The sequence below is a fragment of the Carassius gibelio genome, chromosome A2 (genome assembly GCF_023724105.1).
Source record: "Carassius gibelio isolate Cgi1373 ecotype wild population from Czech Republic chromosome A2, carGib1.2-hapl.c, whole genome shotgun sequence".
In the NCBI taxonomy this organism is placed as follows: Eukaryota; Metazoa; Chordata; class Actinopteri; order Cypriniformes; family Cyprinidae; genus Carassius; species Carassius gibelio.
The window spans coordinates 5791170-5815413 of record NC_068372.1 but is presented as its reverse complement, the minus strand read 5'-3'; the positions used below and the strand labels follow the sequence as shown (position 1 = coordinate 5815413).

At 42.1% G+C, this 24244-nt stretch overlaps 1 protein-coding gene across 1 annotated transcript; it reads left to right on the top strand.

The window, feature by feature from the left end:
• The first annotated feature begins 16817 nt into the window (after window positions 1-16817).
• On the top strand, window positions 16818-20156 carry LOC128024980 (5-beta-cholestane-3-alpha,7-alpha-diol 12-alpha-hydroxylase-like). Its single transcript, XM_052610907.1, has one exon. It carries the CDS (start codon window positions 16860-16862, stop codon window positions 18390-18392), a length of 1533 nt encoding a protein of 510 aa, XP_052466867.1. The 5' UTR covers window positions 16818-16859; the 3' UTR covers window positions 18393-20156.
• The last annotated feature ends 4088 nt before the right edge of the window (window positions 20157-24244 follow it).

Genomic DNA, 24244 nt, shown 5'->3' with positions numbered 1-24244 from the left:
GGCAGCAGCATATGCAGCATGGGGCCGCAGAATCTTATCCATGAGTCGCTGACAGGTGGCCGGCGGCCCGAACAGCCCAAACAGAAGGGTAACAAATTGGTGTAATCCAAACGACATTGTGAAAGCTGTCTTTTCTTTCTATAATGGAGACAAGGGGATCTGCCAATATCCCTTCGTTAAGTCCAATGTTAAATAAAAATGAGCCGTGCTGATCAGAGCCGATCAAGCAACTCGTCAACCAGCAGCATTGGATATGCATCAAATTTTGACACCGCATACACCTTGTGGTAATCCACACAGATCTGGATTGAGCTGTCCGATTTTGGAACTAAAACTATCGGGCTCGCCCAGTTACTATTGGATTCTTCTATTACTCCCATCTCAAGCATCGCACCTAATTCAGCCTGAACTACCTCTTTCTTGTGCTCAGGAAAGCGGTACGGCCGGCTGCAAACTACCACACCCAGCTCCGTCTCGATATGGTGCTGAATCAGGTTAGTACGGTCCGGTAGAGGCAAAAACACATCCACCAATTCTGTAATTTCATTAAATCAGTGAGCTGGGATGGCGAGAGGTGATCTTCACCTGGGGCCAGGGTGAGGGATTGTGGTTTGACATTTGCCTCTGGTCCAAGATCCTCCTTTCCACAAATCACCGTCGCCAACATCACTGATTCTGCCTCATTCCATTTTTTAAGAGATTGAGGTGATATATCTGACATGCCCTGTTCCTATCGGACCGCATTACCTCGAGCTCTCCGACTTATTGTGCGGCCTTGGGGCTGATGTCTGTAGAGAAGCTCAAAGGGGGAAAACCCCGTGGAGGCTTGTGGGACCTCTCACACAGTGAATAACAAGGGCTCTTACCACTTATCACAATTCTTGGCGTCTTCTTGGATGAATTTACGGATCATTTACTTAAGCATGCGATTAAATCGTTCGACCAGGCCGTCGGTCTGTGGATTTAGATGCTGGTTTGAATCAATTTAATGAACAATAATTCGTAAAGTTTGCGTAGAGAATGTGACATAAACGCCTTGCCTTGATCGGTGAGGATTTCTTATGGAACCCCCACCCGGGGGATTAGGTGAAACAGTGCATCTGCAACACACTTAAATGGAAATGTTGTCCCAGAATTATTGGATGCCGGAGGTGGAAACTAACTGCCGCCTCAACACTATGCTTTTGACCCCGGAATTGGACAATGACCGGGACAACGGGATACTCCACCACATCCCCGTGTACCCACAGCACCTTAACCACGTGGCTTGTATCCAATGCCCCCAGTTGAATCAGGCTTTGATGGATTGAGGTTTGGTTACATCCTGAATCCACCAAGGCCGGATAAGTACCCCCCTTGATACTCACATGTATTTGGTATCCGCCTGCCTGAATGGGGGCAGCCTGTGGGACATCTGGGACCAGGATCATTGTCCCCACCTCCATTACAGAACACCTGTCCACAAAATGCTTCGGGTCCTTGCAATGCCAACAAGCCTGCCCAGATCTCCCCGCTGCCCCAGTTGCAGGGAGTGGATTGAACGATTTGCGTGGAGAGAGCGGAGAAACAGAAGCAATGTCCCCTCTGGCAGCCATCAGTCCCACTCCCCTGGGCAGGACTCTTGGACTCGCGAAGTGTCCCCGCTCAGTTCCACCCCACCCCCAAGGCAGGACTCGGGGAGGGCTGGGTGGTCGGGACCTAGGGAGAGAGACAGGGAGAGAGATAGAAGGAGAGGGGAGAGAGAAAGAGAGAGAGAAGCAGATGGTAAGGGTTCGCCTACCCCTGGGCACGCCACCATTTGGTTCTCAGCTAGATCGATATCCGAGTCTAGTGACACGGGATGGTGGCACTGGACCCACTCGGCAGTCCTTTTTGGAAGCCGAGCATTGACATGCTCCAGTACCACTAGGTCGATGATGTGTTCCATGTCACTTCCCTTGGCAAGTAGCCATTTGTGACAGGAGTCCCGGAGATGTTGGGCCATCACAAACGGGCCGACCATCTCGTGTAGGGGCAAGTGAGCGGGAACCGCGTGCGGTCCCTTGGGCTCGGCAACAACCTCCTGGTCGATCCAGCTCTGGAACCTCTCGCGGTCATCCTGCTGGGCTTGTAGGATGGCATGGAACCGCCTCTCATTATCCGTTCTTTAGTCCAGCAGGGCCTGATGTTGTTCTTGATGTAGGGCCACAAGGGATGAGATGACATCTGCAAATGGCATGGAGGATGGGTTTTGCATGGCGGCGGCACTCCTTCTTCCTTTCCCGGGTTTCGGCACCAGTGTAGTAAGTTCGTGGGTGGAAAGAAAGAGGACAAGGGGTCGGCTTGAATGCTGAAAACGTTTATTTGTAATTAATATTACAGCACAAACATTGACTCTTACACCGACATCAACACAGTATCGTAATCATGGGTCAGGTACGCGTCAGTAGTTCTTCTCTCTCTCGACTACTCCTGTTCCTCCTGGCATTATATACTCTCTCTACACCAATTACTGAAACAAGATACAGGTGTCGATCATTTCCGTCCAAACCAATCACTCACCGTGTTCGAAACACACATGACTCTTTTGTGCAGGCCACTTCTGCAGTTTGCCAGGTGGCTGAAGAGGGTGCATGGCTTTGGTGAGACAGTTGCTGGGAGACAGCTGCTGGGAGACAGCTGCTGGGAGACAGCTGCTGGGAGACAGTGGATATCCTCTTCGCTCATACCTCCTGACACCTGTGCAGCATCCAGCCACCATTGCAGTTTAAACCATTTGTTTAATCTGACATAATTTGTGTTAAATATTTGGTTTATTTGCTGATATGCATTAAAGGGATAGTTCACTCTCAAATTAAATTTTGGTATGTTTTAGCTTACCTCAAGGACATCCAAGATGTAGGTTTCTTTGTTTCCGTAGTATTTCCCATTTTGATATTTTTAGGTCCAACCGTTCTTGTCTGTGACTCACATAATGGAGGTCTATGGTCACCACCTCAAAGAACAGGCACAGAGGAGACCAAATTAAACAATTCCCCATAATAAGTACACACTGATGATCTAAGACATGAAGCGATCAGTTTGTGTAAGAAAACGAACAGTATTTATATTGTTTTTACCTCTTGTACACAACCATGTCCAACTGATCTGAGTACGCGAGGGCTTCATGATGTGACGTGCCGCGCGCGCTCTGGCTTAATCTGCGCAAGCGCGGAAAGCGCAGGAAGTGATCTCTCACTCGTGTACATCACTCATTGTTTACACTTACTGTCAATGATTTACACAGAGATTTCAGAAATGTTACCTTCCACTGTGAAGATCTAAACATACTTAGAGGTACAGGAAATTGCAATGGAAGACGATTTCAATATATCAATAGACAACGTTTAATTTTTTTCACAACCATATTTATTTGAACCAGAATACACAGACCAAGTACTCAGGAGCGATCCGCTGCAGCAACACATCTTCAAGCCTATTACGCCCTGCGCCTAAGGGTAGTAGAAAACTCTAAATAGGGCGTAATAAGACTGGGATGTGGTGATGGAATCCCAAGAACGAGTCACTCCGGTCGATAGTCAAACAGGTACAAGATGTTAATCAGTATAAGTTATTAGATTTATTAAAAGTTAACAAGTGAAACAAAGAGCATCTCTCCAGGGTGTCCCAAAGGCCAAAATAACAAACAAAACAAATCTAGAAAGGAAAAGAGTAATAACTAACATCAAATAATAAAAGTAAAATACATCTTACTTCCCTAACTTCCTAACACAAAACAGAACCCAAACAAGATAGCCAAAACAAATCGGCAGGACACCCCTTTGCTCCACGTTCTAAACACACAAGGTTGAAAAGGCAAGAACGTGATCACTAGCATTTACTTCCTACTCAAAAGTGACAAATTTGATCATCGGCCGGAGAAGGGATCCAGGAGCTCTCAACCCAACCGCGTCCGAACCAATAATGAGCTCCCCGTTGAATGCCGGCAGCGTCCTTTTTAAAGTCCCCGCCTTGTCTCCACCACCAATGGCGATCGTACATCCAATCAGTAGGCATCCTATCAGAAACCAGATAGAGTAAGAGGGAGGAGAAAGTACACACACACACAGCAGGAAAATCAGGTCGTAACACCCCCGGACACAAAGAATCTACTTCTAGTAGATTTACTCAAAACTAAACGACCGTGAAAGGGCGTCAGCAAGTACATTATCTTTTCCTTTTTTATAACGAATTTCCAGGTTAAAATCCTGGACAAAAAGTGACCAGCGCATGATCCGTTGATTCGAGTTCTTCATACGAGACAGGAAGACTAATGGGTTGTGATCAGTAAATACGATCACCGGAAGGGAGCTAGAACCAATGTACACCTCGAAGTGTTGCAACGCCATTAATAAGGCTAATGCCTCCTTCTCAATAGTGCTATAATTTAGTTGGTGTTTCAAGAACTTTTTTGAGAAGTACGCAACAGGATGCTCAACTCCATTCTCATCATCCTGCAACAGGACAGCGCCAGCACCGGTAGCACTCGCATCAACATCCATTTTGAAGGCACACTCATACCTTGGAGCAACCAAGACTGGAGCGCTACACAGAAGCGTTTTAACAGAATCAAATGCAGTTTGACACTTAGCGGTCCATTCAAAATTTTGCGAAGCACGAAGCACATTGGTCAAAGGCAACACAACATCTGAGAAGTTTTTACAAAAACCCCGATAATAACCAGTCATGCCCAAAAATCTTCTGAGGTCACGTTTCGTACGGGGCACTGCAAACTCCACAATAGCTTGCACTTTTAGGGCAACAGGTCAAACTTGACCCTGTCCCACCCGTTTCCCCAGATAGGTAACAGTCGCCTTACCAAACTCGCACTTCACTAAATTAAGTGTAAGAGATGACTTTAGCAAGCGATCAAACACAATACTCAAAGTTTTTAGGTGTTCATCCCAGGTATTCGAATAAATCACAGTGTCATCCAAGTAAGCGTTACAGCTATGAACCCCCTTTAGCACTTTATTCATCAAGCGCTGAAAGGTAGCTGGGGCGTTGCGCAATCCAAACGCCATCACCCTGTAATTCAGAAAATCATCCGGCGTCACAAAGGCAGATATTTCGGCCGCACGGTCCGTCAAGGGAACTTGCCAGTATCCCTTAAGCAGATCTAATTTAGTGACGAAGCGCGCAGAGCCTACCTTATCAATGCAATCCTCCATAAGCGGGAGGGGGAACGAATCTGGTTTTGTCACGGCATTTACTTTCCGGTAATCCGTGCAAAATCGTTGTGTGCCGTCAGATTTAGGAACCAATAAGCACGGTGAACTCCAGGCGCTAGAACTCTGTACTGCGAGACCATTCTCAACAAGATACTTTACCTCAGCTTCCATGATTTTACGTTTAACGGGGTTCACTCTGTAAGCACTTTGCTTTATGGGTGAATGGTCACCTACATCAATATCGTGTTCCAAAACTTGAGTACGAGTAGGGATATCTGAAAACAGTCCCAAAGAAGAATTAATTATCCTAATAATATCATTTCGCTGAGGTTCAGATAAATGTACCAGATGAGAATTTAAACTCTCCAGGACTATAGAATTATTCAGTTTATCACCCGAGACTAGGGTATTATGCAAGCTCAACCCATCTTCGTCAACATCGCGGTCAGAAACGGATGCAGCCGAAGCTACAGGAACGATAACGGAGCTTTTTGACTCCACATCTTCCCCACGACCAACATACAACTTCAGCATATTTACGTGACACACACGGGTTTTTCTCCGTCGCTCGGGAGTTCGAATAACATAATTCGTGTCACTTAGCTTCTGATCAACGACTTACGGACCAGAGAATTTAGCTTGTAGTGCAGCACCCTGAACTGGCAGTAAAACTAGTACTTTATCCCCCTCAGAGAATGAACGAACCACAGCAGTCTTATCAAAACGTCTTTTCATTTTTGTCTGCGTACTCTCCAAAGCAGACTGAGCCAGTTTACAAGCATCATGCAGTCGCTCCCGAAAGCAACCGACATAATTAAGCAGATTACACTCGGATGGCTGTTCAGAGAGCCAGTTCTCTTTCAGCATCTTCAGTGGGCCCCTCACCGTGTGCCCAAAAACCAATTCCGCCGGGCTAAACCCCAGCGACTCCTGAACGGTCTCACGGACAGCAAACATAAGTAAAGGCAGCCCTTCATCCCAATCCTTTCCTGACTCGACACAGTATTTACTCAACATGGACTTTAAGGTTTGATGAAACCTTTCGAGCGCTCCCTGCGTCTCAGGTCGGTACGGGCTAGACGTAACATGCGCAATCTTCAGCTGAGACAATACCTGTTTGAACAGTCGAGACATAAAATTATTTCCCTGGTCCGTTTGGATCACTTTAGGAAAACCAAAAGTAGAAAAAAACGTAACCAGAGCTTTCACAACAGCTTTCGCTATTAAAGAGCGTAACGGTACCGCCTCTGGATAGCGAGTAGTCGTGCACATGAGCGTAAGCAGATAGACATGCCCCGATCTAGTTCGCGGTAACGGCCCAACACAATCCAAGATTATCCGAGCAAAAGGCTCTCCCAAAACAGGAATAGGTTGAAGAGGTGCAGGACGGATGATTTGATTAGGCTTTCCTACAACCTGGCACACGTGACACGAACGACAATACTGAACCACATCAGATTTAATACCAGGCCAGAAAAAATAACGTAAGATTCGATAATAGGTTTTAGTAATTCCCAAATGGCCAGCAACATTATCATGAGCTATGCTCAAAACCTGGGTGCGTAAACATTTCGGTACTACGAGCTGGTAAACCGTATCCCAACTTAAACCATCCGACCTTGCTGGACTCGACTTTCTTTTCAACACATCACTGTCCCAAAAATATCCCACTGATTTACCTTCAATGTCTGTAAGAGTAAGCGCCCTTTTCCTGCAGCACAATAAAGAAGGGTCTTTCTGCTGTTCAGCAGAGATCAGAACCTTGTCAGCGGACAGCGACAACTCAGCCGACTCCATTTCAGCACCATTGCTCCTACACAGCGCCTCAAAGTTGGGCAGCTCAGCTGTTACCACAGAACACTCAGTTTTCGCTCTACCCTCTGCGGCCATGAAGGTATCCGAAAGACAAATCGAATCATCAAACTTACGCGCTTGGGCGCGTGTAACTACACACGCCGTAAAAACCGAAGGAAATTCTGATGCTAACTCACCGGAAATAAAAGGATCCAACACAGGATTTTCAATAACTTCGGGGATTGGGAGTACCTTTTCCCCGGCTAAATCGTTACCTACAATTAATGCAACACCACTTACAGGTAACTCATGACGTACTGCCAACTTTACAAAGCCTGTTACTAACCCGGATCGAATGTACACGTTATGCAACGGTACCTTCAACACACCCAATTCAATTCCTTGAATAAGAACATCAGAACCACAGTAACTTTTCTCAGAAAATGGCAGCGCCCTAGCTAACACGAACGATTGATTAGACCCTGTATCACGCAACATGGTTGCAGGAACCAAATCTTCTTCAGATCCACTAAGAGAAATCATTCCCTCACACACAAAAGGATCAAACGCTGCATCAATATACGAATTAAGTTGGCCACCGATCTTATGGACAAAACCGACACTTTTAGTTGACTTCCCCTTGTTTTTCTTTTTCAATGATGGACACGTCGCAATCAAGTGGTTAGGCTCATGGCAGTAAAAGCATTCACGAGTTTCGACAGGTAAAACTGGCTTAGGGAATTTCGAAACTTTAACGCTCTTCTCCAAAGGCATAGCAGAATATGTCTCACGACGTGCAGCAAACAGATTTTTGTGAGTCAACGAAAATTCGTCTGCACAAACGGCAGCTTCAGCAAGGGTACAAACTCTCTTTTCGTTCAAATAAACAACAATTTTGTCCGGCAAAGAGGTTTTAAAATCCTCAATCAACATCAACTCACGAAGTAGTTCTAAGTTAGCGACTCTGCTAGAACTACACCATCTATCAAAAAGCACGCTCTTCTCCCGAGCGTACTCCACGTAAGTTTGACTGGCAATTTTAACATGTGAGCGAAACTTTTGCCTATAGGCTTCTGGCACTAGTTCATAAGCCTTTAACACAGCATCCTTCAATTTATCATAATCCAAGCTGTCACTAACAGACAGAGTGGAGCAAATCTCCTGGGCTTTTCCGCTTAATTTGCTCTGTATCATTAGAGGCCAAGCCTCTCTCGGCCAGCGCAACGCAGCAGCTATACGCTCAAATGCGCCAAAGTACGAGTCCACCTCATTATCCCGAAATGCGGGCACCAAAGTGAGATGACGACTAACATCAAAATCATCTAAGTTAGAAGCCCCAAACAAAGGCGCCGAAGGTGGAGAATTCCCAACATTGGGAGGAGTAGAAAGTGGAAAGTGAAAAAACTGCCAGTCAAAATATAGAATATAGATTGTACTTACCAGCAGAGCCGCAAACCTCTTAATTCGCATCCAACGAATAACAAAAAAAAAAAAAGTCAATAGAATTGGACGAGCCCCCAATTATTACGCCCTGCACCTAAGGGTAGTAGAAAACTCTAAATAGGGCGTAATAAGACTGGGTTGTGGTGATGGAATCCCAAGAACGAGTCACTCCGGTCGATAGTCAAACAGGTACAAGATGTTAATCAGTATAAGTTATTAGATTTATTAAAAGTTAACAAGTGAAACAAAGAGCATCTCTCCAGGGTGTCCCAAAGGCCAAAATAACAAACAAAACAAATCTAGAAAGGAAAAGAGTAATAACTAACCTCAAATAATAAAAGTAAAATACATCTTACTTCCCTAACTTCCTAACACAAAACAGAACCCAAACAAGATAGCCAAAACAAATCGGCAGGACACCCCTTTGCTCCACGTTCTAAACACACAAGGTTGAAAAGGCAAGAACGTGATCACTAGCATTTACTTCCTACTCAAAAGTGACAAATTTGATCATCGGCCGGAGAAGGGATCCAGGAGCTCTCAACCCAACCGCCTCCTTTTTAGCGTCCTTTTTAAAGTCCCCGCCTTGTCTCCACCACCAATGGCGATCGTACATCCAATCAGTAGGCATCCTATCAGAAACCAGATAGAGTAAGAGGGAGGAGAAAGTACACACACACACAGCAGGAAAATCAGGTCGTAACAAAGCCTCAGAGAGACAGAGATCTCTTCAAAATTGGTGGTGTTTTAGTAGCAAGTGTTATGAGATGCCAACAGAAGTTGAGAGCATATGTTGTCATGAATGGAACAACTACAAGATGACGATGAGGACATTGACAGTATCGCATCACACACCTGCCTGACTGAAGTTCCTGAGTTTTCTCCGCTGTTCAGATGCAGCGTTTTGCACGTTGTGTTTAGTATGCCACATATAAACTGGAGGCGACGTCCAATGCCAGAGGGACCCAATGGCACGCTGTCAATAGAGTAATGTGTTGTATTTTTATTATAATCGCAACGATTATAGGGTGCATTATAAACAAATTAATTAATTACAATTACTGCATTATATTTCAGACAGTGCAGATTGATGGTGTATCGTGTAGTAAACAGTAAACAATGAGTGACGTTCACGCGCGAGCAATCCCTTCCTGCGCTTTCCGCGCTTGCGCAGACTAGGCCAGAGCCCACGCACGTCACATCAGGAAGCCCTTGTGCATACAGTTTGTTTTCTTACACAAACCGATGTCTTAGGTTATCAGTGTGTACTTATGATGGGGAATTGTTTAATTTGGACTCCTCTGTGCCTGCTCTTTGAGGTGGTGACCATAGACCTCCATTACACAGCAGTTTGGTTTTAGATCAGGTTATTCCACTGAAATTGCAAACTGCTGTTTTATTGAAAATGTAAAGAAATCACTGGATAGGGTGATGTGGTGGGAGCTGTTTTCCTTGACCTTAAAAAGGCATTTGATACAATCAACCATAGTTTACTTTTAACTAAAATGTCATCTTATAATTTTTCTACTAAGGCAGTACAGTGGTTTGCGTCTTATCTTCAGGCTAGAGTACAGTGTGTTAGAGTTGACCAGGAAAAATCCTCACTCTTGAACATCAAAAGGGGCATACCACAGGGCTCCGTACTTGGTCCTTTGTTGTTCAGTCTTTTTATTAATGACCTACCATTACACTGTTCAGGTGCCAGCTTCCAGCTCTATGCAGATGATGCAGTTCTTTATGAACCCGCTAAGTCACCAGAGTTGGCTGCTGATGTTCTCTCTGCATGTATGGCTGATGTCGGACAGTGGCTCAATCAAAATCAGTTGGTGCTAAATTTTACAAAGACAGTCTCTATGTGTTTTTCTATTAAGAAACTTGATCTAAATAAAAGATTTAAAATTAACTTGCAAAATGAAAAAATTCAATCTGTAACAGAATTCACATACCTTGGGTTGGTTATAGATCCTCAACTTAATTTTACTAAACATATCAAGAAAATCTCTAAAACAATACAAAGAAATCTCAACTGTTTTAAATTAATCAGACACTATATACCAAATCAGGCAGCCTTACTGTACATGCATGCTATGGTGTTTTCACATCTGATATTAATCCTGGAAGTGAACTTTTTGAAGTCAGATATGGCCTTAAGCTGTGGCTAAAGACAAATCAAAATTGTATACATTTTTAATTGTTGTTATAATTGTGTATGATTATGTATGTATGTATGTATGTATGCGTGTATGTGTATATGTGTATATCTATATATACATAGTTTTGTAGTATTTCTTGTTTTTATATATGTATTTGTTTTATAATGTTCTTAGAAATGCCCAACCAGGGACAGGAGTTGAAAATTAGCACTAGCTATAATCTCTACATGCTGCACATCAGTTACAGGGTTTGTATTGTAACTATGTTTGCTTGTATGGTCCCTGTTAAATAAACTTTAAATAAAATAAATAATAAAATGTTAGTCACAGACAAGAATGGTTGGACCTAAAAATATCAAAATGGGAAATACCGCGGAAACAAAGAAACCTATGTAACGGAAACAGTTCAATTTAGCTCAAAGGGAATCATTTAAGATTTTAAAGGGAATTTTAACAGAATCACTGTTTCACGGCTGTTCACGGAGACGCCCTGCGATTCAGTGAACTAGCCGTTTAACATCAAATCTGCGCTGGATACTAATATCCAAACTATAGTGAAAGCACGTCCTGATTTTGCCAAGTCCGATGTGTTCCTAGGTCAACATATTTTGTTGACCCTGGAACAACATTTTACTCCAAAAATATATTCTTAACCATATCCCTACACCTAAACCTAACCTTAACCATGAGTAATCCCTAAAATCAGAGGAAATGATAGATGAATGACACTGATGTACAAGCACCAAACACTGATTTTAAGCATAAACTTCACAAAATCTATAAACTGGTTCTTCAAATCTGATTGGTTAATCACAATGTTGTTCCAGGGTCAACAATGATGTTGTCCCAGGAACATGTCTCACTTGGTAAAATCAGGTTAGGCATAGTGAAAACACTATTAATTAGCACAGTAACAAGATCGGCAGTTTAAGACATTAACTTGTAAGCACAAAACACAAGATACTTCTCTTTTCAATATGAATAAGGCTTTATTAGATAAATCTAAGACATATAAACTAATCTAACACATAAACGCACGCACACACACATTCACACAAGTTGCAGGAAGGTTGAAAGTTAGGGAAAGATGAGTTTAAGAGAATGGAAATATGGAATCCCAAGTTCACAGCAATACGTTAAATTGCATAAACATGAACAACCATCAATCACGTAATTAGCGCTCGCATTGAGTTCCTCAATGGGGTTAAAATTATGTTAGATACACCAGCACAACAAATATCTGGGAATACGCTGCCTTCGTTTGCTGTGAAAGGGACTCCCGTTGAAAGGGGTATCCTGGTGTCGCTGATTGGCTGGAAGTTCAGTCGCTGAAGTGACGTCTTGGGGAGCCCGTGCTTGGGCGTTGGCTGAAGCTGGAGTTGTGTGGCTGGTTGGAGTTCAAACGCGCAGACGAGGTCGACGTTACAAAACTTAACTCAGAACACGAAACTCTCAAACGGAAAAGAAAAGAAATAAAGTTTGACGAGACTAGGTTGTGTTCCTTCTCATCGTGGCATAGTAGCAGCAGGCAGGCACGCTGGAACCGCGCTCAAAGAACAATGATGACTAACCGCATGGCTAGATGCTACAAGCTAAAGCTAGGTAGCAAAGCTACAAGCTAAAAGCTAAGAGCAGGCATGACTAATAGCATGACTGATAGCACGAGCAAGGCTGGAACTAAAAGCTGACTAAAAAGCAAGGCATGACTGATAGCACAAGCAATGCTAGAACTAAAAGCCAAATTTCATGGTGTCCAAAGTATTTAAACTTCCCTGTTGGCCACCCCTCAAATGTTGCCTTGACCAATCAGATATGGTCTTGGCTGGGAGGTATCATAAATCATTTGTTTATCTTACCAAGCATGTGGTTCCTGCCTCGTAGGGTCTAATTTTGGACATGATTCCTATAACACGATTATGATATATTTTACAAATAAATGATTGTCAGGACAATATCAAGCAAGAAAATTCGATTATATCAATACTAGACATGACTATGTATCCTATAGTTATCAAAAGACATACACAATAAGTGATTATACATGATAGTCAAATGTATGGGTTACACATAAATGAATATGGAGTTAAGCAATGGAATGATTCATTTATAAGTCTTTTTGAGTTCATTCTGGTCCTATATAATGTACAAAAAGCAGTTTCTTTGCCATTCTCTGGCAAAGGGACTTTTCTGTGAAGACAAAGGTTTAAAGCCCTTCCCCCTTAGGAATTTCAGTCTGGTTCTGCTGTGTGGGGGAAGTCAATGCAAGTATTTAACTTGATCTCCTGGGTTTACATGTGATGTCCAGCGTTGCATTTCAGTCACAAACAATAAATTTGACAAACTCTTCTTCGAATTAAAATTGTCAATAATTGTTCTATTGGTGTTAATGTTGAAAGCTGTTGTGTGAACAAGTTGGTTGGTTGGTTATCTTGCTTGGTTCTTGTGGGACTAGAACTGATTTATGACTTCCTGAGGAGTTCGGCTCTCATTTCAATGCACACAGCTCTGATAAACTCTTTAATTTGTCTGGTTCGACTCATTTCTGCTACACCTACATCTTGGATGTCCTTGAGGTAAGCTAAAACATACCAAAATTTAATTTGAGAGTGAACTATCCCTTTGAATGAACACTTAAAAACATATAAAAATACTTTTGCAAACAGTGTATATACTGTGTGTGTGTGTGTGTCTCTATCTCTATATGTATAAACACATTTGTAGAGAGAATTCTATATTTGTTGTATTTTGTTGTAAAAACAACAAAATCACTCATTACATACACTAAATTTTTGTTACTTTATTTTGGTACATTCATTTACTATAAAATATTGAAATATAAAATAAAATAGTGATTTGAGTGTTAACATTTAATATAAGTGAAAACCTCTAATACACTGTTTTACCAATATTGTTATATGAGAAATATGTATTTTTGGAATGTTTTTACAAAGATAACTCACTTGACAAACTCACCTTTTCGAAATGATGGCTGTGTTCCAATCGGCATGATTAATGTTTTCAGAGGGTACTTCGAAGGGAGAATAATTGCGAGGGCCATGCTGCTATGTACAGATCCTTCTAAAAAAAATAGCATATTGTGATAAAAGTTCATTATTTTCCATAATGTAATGATAAAAATTAAACTTTCATATATTTTAGATTCATTGCACACCAATTGAAATATTTCAGGTCTTTTATTGTTTTAAAACGGATGATTTTGGCATACAGATCATGAAAACCCAAAATTCCTATCTCAAAAAATTAGCATATTTCATCCGACCAATAAAAGAAAAGTGTGTTTAATACAAAAAAAGTCAACCTTCAAATAATTATGTTCAGTTTTGCATTCAATACTTGGTCGGTAATCCTTTTGCAGAAATGACTGCTTCAGTGTGGCGTTGCATGGAGGCAATCAGACTGTGGCACTGCTGAGGTGTTATGGAGGCCCAGGATGCTGCGATAGCAGCGTTAAGCTCATCCAGAGTGTTGGGTCTTGCATCTCTCAGCTTTCTCTTCACAATATCCCACAGATTCTCTATGGGGTTCAGGTCAGGAGAGTTGGCAGGCCAATTGAGCACAGTAATACCATGGTCAGTAAACCATTTACCAGTGGTTTTGGCACTGTGAGCAGGTGCCAGGTCTTGCTGAAAAACTTTCATCTCCATAAAGCTTTTCAGCAGACGGAAGCATGAAGTGCTCCAAAATCTCCTGATAGCTAGCTGCATTGACCCTGCCCTTGATAAAACACAGTGGACCAACACCAGCAGCTGACATGGCACCCCAGACCATCACTGACTGTGGGTACTTGACACTGGACTTCAGGCATTTTGGCATTTCCTTCTCCCCAGTCTTCCTCCAAACTCTGGCACCTTGATTTCCGAATGACATGCAAAATTTGCTTTCATCCGAAAAAAGTACTTTGGACCACTGAGCAACAGTCCAGTGCTGCTTCTCTGTAGCCCATTTCCTGCACACGCCTGTGCACGGTGGCTCTGGATGTTTCTACTCCAGACTCAGTCCACTGCTTCCGCTGGTCCCCCAAGGTCTGGAATCGGTCCTTGAGGGTGTCATCGCTTGAGGGTGTCAATGATGGCCTTCTGGACAGCAGTCAGGTCGGCAGTCTTACCCATGATTGCGGTTTTGAGTAATTTTGCAGGTGTTTAGAGTTAATTAGTTGATTCAGATGATTAGGTTAATAGCTCGTTTAGAGAACCTTTTCATGATATGCTAATTTTTTGAGATAGGAATTTTGGGTTTTCATGAGCTGTATGCCAAAATCATGAGTATTAAAACAATAAAAGACCTGAAATATTTCAGTTGGTCTGCAATGAATCTAAAATATATGAAAGTTAAATTTTTATCATTACATTATGGAAAATGAACTTTTATCCAAATATGCTAATTTTTTTAAAAGGACCTGTAGTTTCAAACTGAATTTGTAATAATAACAAAGAAGGCGAGTTAGGTAATAAACTTAAACCACAACTTTAAGTCTTTTAAATCACTCAAAGTGGATGGTGAAATCTTCGAAAGGAATAGGGCATAGGGTCGACAACTCTGAATAGAACACAGCCCAGGTGTGGTGCAATCAATGACGTCGACACAGCAAACTAACAACGAACTATGCCTCTAACCACAGGTGAAGAGCTGTCGTTCCAAGGACACAAGTTTGTGATGCAGTTTGCGAATGTTCGTTTGAACTATGGTTTTGGGAAAGACAGAATCGTTGAACTACGTTAGTAACAACTGAACTTACGACCATAGTTGGCTAAAGATGCTTTTGGGAAATGCACCCCTGGTGATCAGTGATCTATATGGGGGATGATGTCACACCCTCAGGATTTGAATGAGCCAATGAGGAATGGTACCTTTTGGAGGGAAGTTTTCAAAATTTTTGTTTCTAGTATGGTGTCTTGCATATGAAATTAGATTTGGGGGTTCAAGAGAAGAATCTTTAAGATTCTTATGAAACTAATGTGTTGCATAGGCATCAACATATACACTCTCATTTAGAAAAGAAAATACGAACTCATAGATAACGAACATCATATAGATAAAACACAATATAAAAGAACAGTAACAACATACACACAATGCCCTAAAGTATATCTGAATTAATTCAAAGAAAGGTTTTTCTATTAATTAATTAGAAAAGAGTGTCTTTTTATGTGCATTATGTGTCTGTTTTTAGAGACTTGAGTTTAGAGTTGCTTAGCCACATTCCTGGGCGCTATAAACCTAGTGTTATCAGATAGTGTGCCTTTGGTTGCTATGGAACCAGAGGCCTGTTCTGCCTTTATTGAAGTGATAGTTGCATTTTGGGGGGAGGGTCATAGACCCTTTGGTTAGATGGGAAGGCGTTAGATATTATTTGTTAAATATAACAAATAGTTGTGTGTCTGATTGGTCCAAATGCTAGACTTGTAACCATTGTCAAATCGTGTTTTTGCAAAAATCTAGATAATTCTGTTATCAGGCTGGTACATCTAAGAGGATGTTTCTCAGATTAAACAGCAATCTAAACATGTTATCTCGGGTGTAAGAGGAGTCCATTGCAACAGTTTTTAATTGTTCAGAAGTTGGAAAATAGCTATTATAATTAACTGAAAATAAAACAACAAAATGTTCATTACTCAAAATTTAACAGACAATCAAACATGAAATAAAAAATTAAAAAAACGTATGGGAGTACAATATTTCAACCATTTAAATCTGCACAGTTAATAGCGGACAATGTTATTATAAAAATAAGTGCATGTAATTTAATAAAGTTCATTTAAATTTTTACCAAAAGTAACCCTGATTGTTCAGGATTGAGTGTATCTAGTGTGTGAAAAAAAGTGTTTTTTAATAAAGAAAATGTATTTAATAAAATGTATTATGAAAATTGTATTTAAAAAAAATCATATCTGATCATAAATCCCTAATCTTAAACATTATGGTAATCTAATAATATGATTCATCTAACATTTCATACTGTTCATAAGTGAGATATGCAAAATGTTTCTTAAAAACTAATAACATAACTTCTGAATAGTGTCAACTGATGTTGTAAAATAGAGCACACACACACACAAAATTAATAAAAAGGTCTTATTTACAAAGAGAGTAAGTGCAGACACAAAAACAATATAGTAAAGAACCTTGAGAGTCCCTGACAGTCATTTCCTGTACTGGATGAAGTCACATGATGAAAGCAGGGGTTGGGCATAAACAGCTGTCAAGAAAGAGGAATGATGAACAGAGCAGAGTTCAACCAAGAGATCACCGAAAAAGGAACATGGACAACCTCTTCCAGATCCTGCTTGCTCTATTCATCTCTGTCATAGGTGCGCTCTACCTTCTGGGGTCATTTCGCCGCAGACGAGCCGGAGAACCCCCTCTAGATAAGGGCCCTATTCCATGGCTTGGTCATGTGCTGGAATTCAGAAAGGACACGGCCAAATTCCTGCAGAGGATGAAGGAAAAACATGGAGATATTTTCACAGTGCAGCTGGGAGGCTTTTATTTCCATTTTATCACAGATCCATTCTCCTTTGGCTCTGTGGTCAAAGAGGCCAGAACAAAGCTGGACTTTACTAAATTTGCAGAACAACTGGTTGCGAGAGTATTTGGTTGTCATTCTATAGAAAGTGACCACAAGTTTCTCCAGGCATCAAGTACCAGACATCTCATGGGAGATGGTCTGGTCGTCATGACTCAGGCCATGATGTACAATCTTCAGAATTTGATGCTCCACAGTGTTGGATCTGGAGATGACCAGAAATGGCAAGAAACTGGACTCTTTGCATACAGCTACAATATTGTGTTTCGCGCTGGGTATCTGGCTCTGTTTGGGAACGAGTCAGACACAAGTACTGGAACTTTGGACAAAGCAAAGGAAATCGATCGGCAGCATTCGAACGAACTTTTCAAGGAATTCAGAAAATATGATCAGTTATTCCCGAATCTGGCTTATGGTGTCCTGGGACCCAGCGAGAAGATGGAGGCCGAGCGTTTGAAAAGGCTGTTCTGGAGCACGCTTTCAGTAGAGAAGATGAGATCCAGAGACAACATCAGCGGCTGGGTCAGTGAGCAGCAACAGATGAGAGACGAACACGGCATGCAGGAGTTCATGCAGGATCGATACATGTTTCTGCTTCTGTGGGCCTCTCAGGGAAACACGGGTCCTGCTGCGTTCTGGCTGCTCTTGTATCTGATGAAGCACCCTGACGCAATGAACGCTGTTAAGAAAGAAGTCGAGGAGATTCTCAAAGAAACGGGACAGGAGGTGAAACGAGACGGGCCGCTGATTGACCTGACTAGGGACATGCTCCTTAAAACTCCCATCCTAGACAGCGCAGTCGAGGAGACCCTCCGTCTGACAGCTGCCCCGGTCCTTACAAGAGCTGTTTTGCAGGATATGACCATCAACATGGCCAGCGGACAAGAGTACAAGATCCGTAAGGGTGACAGAGTGGCGGTTTTCCCCTACACAGCTGTTCAGGTAGACCCAGAAGTTTACCCAGATCCCTACACCTTCAAGTACGACCGTTTTCTCACACCAGATGGAAGCAAAAAGACTGATTTCTACAAGGGTGGAAAGAAACTCAAGTACTACAACATGCCTTGGGGAGCAGGAACCACTATGTGTCCAGGAAGATTCTTTGCCACAAATGAGCTGAAGCAGTTTGTCTTTCTCATGTTGTCCTACTTTGACTTTGAGTTGAGCAATCTGAATGAAGAGATTCCAGGTATTGATATCAGACGCTGGGGCTTTGGCTCCATGCAGCCAAATAAAGAAGTCCAATTTAGATACAGACTTAGATTTTAAAATGTGTCCTGTTAATGTTATTCCATGATCTCATACACTGAAGCTTCAACAATACATATTATTAGGCAATATTACTGTATTGTATCTACAATATCCACTGTGTCCAAAATTTTACTGGAGTGAATTTTTTTTTTTTTTTTTTTTTTCTTAACTCACAACCATGAATGTCTCAACAGTTCAGTGAGCTTGCATTTACTCTGTGTTGCCCAAAGACTGTATCTATGCAAAGAACAGAAGTCATACAGCAGGAACAAGATATTTGTACATATATGTGCTAAGATATATGTGCACAATAAATCTGTATGTTTAAAAATATCAACACATTGTTTCGATTGCTTAAGTGCATATATATATATATATATTGTCTTGACTTGTGCTCAAAAGAACTCTTTAACATAAAAGTTCAGTCTGAAAAATGACTCATATACTGTCAAATTTATTGTCTTGACTTTTGCTCAAAAGAACTTTTTAACATAAAAGTTCATTCTGAATGCCTGGAAAAAGCTGAATATGGTGGCAAAATAAAACATTGGTTCTATCCACTTCATTTACTGCACAATATATCAGAAATATAGGACAGATTGGGACTTGTCACATGGACCAATATTTTTTTAGAGCATGCTGATTTTAAGATTTTACAGTTATACATTTATTTTCTCCAGCAGAAAATGTATTGGTTTCTAATATTTCAAAATGGTCAACCGAAAAAACTAATTTAAGTTTAACTAATACAACTTGTTCAATTGAATGCCAGAAAATGTTTGCAATGACATGAGGGGGATGACAGAATTTTCATATTTGTGTGAAGTGTCAAACTCTGTTGGATTTCCAATCCTATTTAAATTAGAATATTTTTGTGAATTGCCCTCCAAACAAAATAAATAAATAAAATAAATTAATTAATAAAAAAAATGGATTAATTCCCAGGTAAACAACAGTGATAAAGTGACAAAAGAGGGATGTCTCTATACAGAACCTGACTTTATTTTAAATACCTGAAAAGTCCGAAAGTCCTCGCTGTTGTATCAGGCAATGACTTTGCAGGCAGTGTTTTTGCATGAAGGCACCTCATGAAACTTATTTTGGAAAGGCTTCTGAGGCAGAGTAATGGTTTAATGATCTACAGCAAAATATAGAGGGCTTTGGTGATAACTAAGTGGATATTTAATTACTGCAATATTAATTTCTCGCTAGAAATGACATAAAAAGTGGAAAACGTTGATCAGAAACATACATATACACACAAACCAACCACCGACCACAACTTTCAGACGCCATCTTTATTCTTTGGCTTAATTGACACAGAATGGAACGCACAGGATTGTGGGATATCAAAGGCAGCGAAGGACACATCTATGCTGCCTTCAAAAATCGGCCAGATGAAGGCATCTCAGGAGACATGAACTGAAGCTAACACTCAATTCGGTCGTTCCTTGATGCCTTCCTACCTTGGAATGCGTCCTCCCAAGACAGCATTTTTCAGTTTTCGGGTGCAGCCCTTGACTGGCCTTAACTGAGGAAAGATTCTATAGCAGTATTCTGTGGTTTCTGATGTTGGTTCATAGTGTTCTTGATGTTGGTTCATAGTGTTCTTGATTGTTCCTGAAGATATTTACCTGTTGTTCCTACGGCTATGGTGTGCACTGTCCAGTTTTCATTGCCATCATTCCTGTAAGACAAGAGACCGTTTATATCTAAATTCCTTATCATAATCAAGATGTGCACTTCTACTTATCTGCTTATTTTCTGCTTAAAATAAAGCTGTGCTGGATTCACTTCACCTTGCGAGTGTATATTTTCTGACAGCATGTACATTCTACCTTTTCAGGGAGTGGAAGATATTATAAGATCTTTTATTTAGAAGGCATGAAGCATCTCTTAAATGGGAAGGAATGAGTGTTTGGTCCATTTATGTAGCCAGGAAGTTCCCTGGTAATCAGATAAATAAATCCAATATGGGTTTCATGTTACACAGATCAGTTATAATGGTTAGTTCTGGTACAGTAGTGTACTTTTTCTGGTGAAAGGCCAAAGAAAGATGGGCCTTATTGTTTTCTTAATGTGGCAATGCAGTGATCATTTTATCTTAAAATCTTTCTCTTAAAACCTATTTACAAAGCTGCTGAGACAAACTTTTACTAAGGAACATAGAGAAGTAAGGGCGGGGCTAAACTCATTGCTATTGATGATGTCAGCTTACTTACTATCCACACAGTGATTGGCTGAATTCATAGAAATATTATAGAGCAATATTTTGTTACCACATTCAAATTAAGATTTTAAAATGCAGGCTAAGTATCACTAAACAAGTAGGCTACATATTCAGCTAATTGTCAGCCTCTTATGCTTCTCATAAACAATTAGTCAATACGCATTGGGGCTTCCCTCAACTAAATTATTATTTTTTTTTTTTTCTGGTCGACTAGTAGTCATTTAAGCATTAGTTTACTATTAGTTGCACTTTTATTAATAAACCATATAAATCATAATAATGAGCCTTTAATTGCCTACATAGCCTAATACTGTATAAACGCTCAAGCGTGTTTCATTTGGATTTATCATCTGAGAATATTTGTTTCCATTTGAATTGGTTGAATTAAAAGTTGAACTCTCTATAGATATTTTTTATGTCTGTAATATGGCAAGCATACACAGAGTTTCGAAGTAACACGCTCAAGTTCAGAGTCTGAGACGGTAGAAAGCGCATTCTGTTTGCTTTTGTTGTTATTCTGAGTGCACACAAGTAAACATAGAGTCTTTTCAGATGCAAAAGATGCATTACTCTTATCTGTATGACCAAAAATTTAGTATTTTAAGATCAAATGATCACACTGGCGCCTCCAACAGTCCTGCAGTAGCCCAAGCGCACTACTGTTCAGCTTCCACACTCCGCACAAACACGTGAACTGCGCACTTTTTTCTAAACTAACATTATTTTTTCTGCCATGTAAGTTGCTACTACATACATATTTCAGGTGATAAGCCATATTTGAGGTCAATGAATGTTAGGTGAGCATATTGATGTCCTGCACGATGTACTATATATCCACATAGACCACTCTTTAACTTGTCCATCACGGACTGCGTGATTTTTCCAATTCATGTGGAATTTTTTATTTTTTTCTGCGACTAATAAAATTTTGGTAATATTCGTAAGCCTTTTAATTAGCAGAGTACAATAATCATGGCTGATAGTAAGACATGCAAACAAAAAGAAAACAGCTATACGATACAATAAAACATTTGGAGTGGAGATAACCTCCAAACCAAAGCCAGTACCTTTTTAAAAGCTCATTATCATCACGTGTTTCTAAAGTGTTTATAGTCCGAGGTAGATTGTTGGCAACAGCCATTGTAGAATAATTCAGATTTGGTTTTGGTAACTTCGGAGTCCTCTTCACTACTTTTAATGTTTCACACATTTAAGAGCTAATTTTAGTGCTAAAATGATTTGTGAAATATTCTTAGAGCTAAAATGTAGGAGTCCTAAATTTTGGACTGACACACCCTTTATTAGCCTTCAAGTCGGCATGAAACAGAAGTTGAGATTGTCCTTTTTTCCTTGTTGTTTTAATGATGAGTCAGAGACGTTCGGATCCAAATGCAGAACTTTATTTAAGAACGGTCAAACAGGCAGAAATCAGGAATTGCGTCAGGTGTGTCAGGGATAAACAGCGTCAAAACCAGAAACAAGCAGAGATCGGGGCAGGCAGCAGAGAATCAGAGTCGGAGTACACAGTCCAAAGATCAAACACGGGAATGACAAACACAGGGAGAAACGCTCGGAAATGTTACACAGGCTAAACAAGACTTTGCAAACTGGTGGAGTGAGTGTGCTGCTTGTATGTGTGTGTGTATTAGCTGAAATGAGGTGCAGGTATGAGTGCAGATGCAGGTGTTTCTGTGCAATCAGTACCAGGAATGATGCAGGATGGGAAATGGAGTTCTTGAATGAGTCCTGAGTGGAGTGCCCTCTACTGAATATCATGGGCACTCCAACTAATGATCGTGACATGTGGAAGTGCAGGGGCCGGGGACCAGGGCAGAGCAGGTAGAACTGGACCCCTTACTGGGCCTAACATGGAGATCAGGAGCCTTTCCTGGACCTGACATCGGAAAACGGGGCCCTTCCTGGGCCTGACATGGGAAAAAGGGCCCGCCATGGGCTTAACTTGGGAACAGAGTTTAACTCAGGAACAGGGACCCGCCGTGGGTTTAACTCGGGAACAGGGGCCCGCCATGGCAGAGCAGGTGGCCTGGAAGCCCACCAGAATGGAGCAGGTGGAGCTGGAGCCCACCAGGGCGGAGCAGAGGACCACCACAGCTGAGAAGACAGGACAGGAGCCCACCAGGGCGAAGCAGAGGACCACCACAGCTGAGAAGACAGGACAGGAGCCCACCAGGATGGAGCAGAGGACCACCTCAGCTGAGCAGATGAGACTGAAGCCAACCAGGTCAGAGCAGAGGACCACCCCAGTGGAGTCGATGGCACAGGAAAGCAAGTCTGGTCAGGTGGGACTGAAACAGGGAACATAAACAGGTTAATAGTGGCCTCCGTGGCCGTGATGAGATAGTAGCTGGCCTCCATGGCTATGACAGGGCAGGAAGTGAGTTCATGGAGGACCTCCGTGGCCATGACAGGATAGGACGAGAGCTCTGGAAGTTCGGCTGAGATGTGACGAGGCTCTGGGGGTTCGGCTGAGACTTGACTAGTCTCTGGGGGTTTGGCTGAGATGTGACGAATCTCTGGTAGACCCGTGGTGACTCAACTTAGTTCATAAAGATCAACTGTGACTTGACTTAGTTCATAAAGATCAACTGTGACTTGACTTATTTCATAAAGATCCACTGTGACTTGACTTGGCTCATGAAGATCATTGGTAACTTCACTTGGCTCATGAAGATCAACTGTGACTTGACTCATGAAGTTTAACTGTTGTTTCACTTGACTCTTGGGTGTTAGTGGTGACTTGACCTGACTCTGGATGGTCAGCAGTGACTTGACTAGAGTCTGGGAAATCAACAGGGACCTGATCAACGGGGACCTGACCTGACTCTGGACAGTCGACAGGGACTCGACTTGACTCTGGACAGTCGACGGGGACCCGACCTGACTCTGGACAGTCGATGGGGACCCGACCTGACTCTGGACAGTCGACGGGGACCCGACCTGACTTTGGACAGTCGGCGGGGACCCGACCTGACACTGGACAGTCGGCGGGGACCCGACCTGACTCTGGACAGTCGGCGGGGACCCGACCTGACTCTGGACAGTCGGCGGGGACCCGACCTGACTCTGGACATAATCGTTCGCTCAACTTAGCTGCGTGAGGAAAGTGAGTCGTTCGCTGAGGAAAGTGAGTCGTTCGCTGCGTGACTCGTGAGGAAAATGAATCGTTCGATGAGGAAAGTGAGTCGTTCGCTGAGGAAAGTGAGTTGATCACTGCGTGAGGAAAGTGAATCGTTCGCTCAACTTCGCTGCGTGAGGAAAGTGAGTCGTTCGCTGAGGAAAGTGAGTCGTTCGCTGCGTGACTCGTGAGGAAAGTGAATCGTTCGCTGAGGAACGTGAGTCGTTCGCTGCGTGACTCGTGAGGAAAGTGAATCATTCGATGAGGAAAGTGAGTCATTCGCTGCGAGAGAAAAGTGACTCTCCGGCTGCGGAAAGTGACTCTCCTGCTGCGCAAAGTGGGTGTCCGGCTGTGCAAAATGAGTCGCCAGCTGCTTGAGGTAAGTGAGTCGTTTGCTGAGGAAAGTGAGTCGTTTGCTGAGGAAAGTGAGTCGTTCGCTGCTTGAGGAAAGTGAGTCGTTCGCTGATTGGCTTATAAGTAAACAATCCCCCACGTGGGGTGCAT

Coding starts and splice junctions, on each gene's coding strand:
- LOC128024980 (XM_052610907.1), top strand. CDS start 16,860: ATGGACAACCTCTTCCAGATCCTGCTTGCTCTATTCATCTCTGTCATA.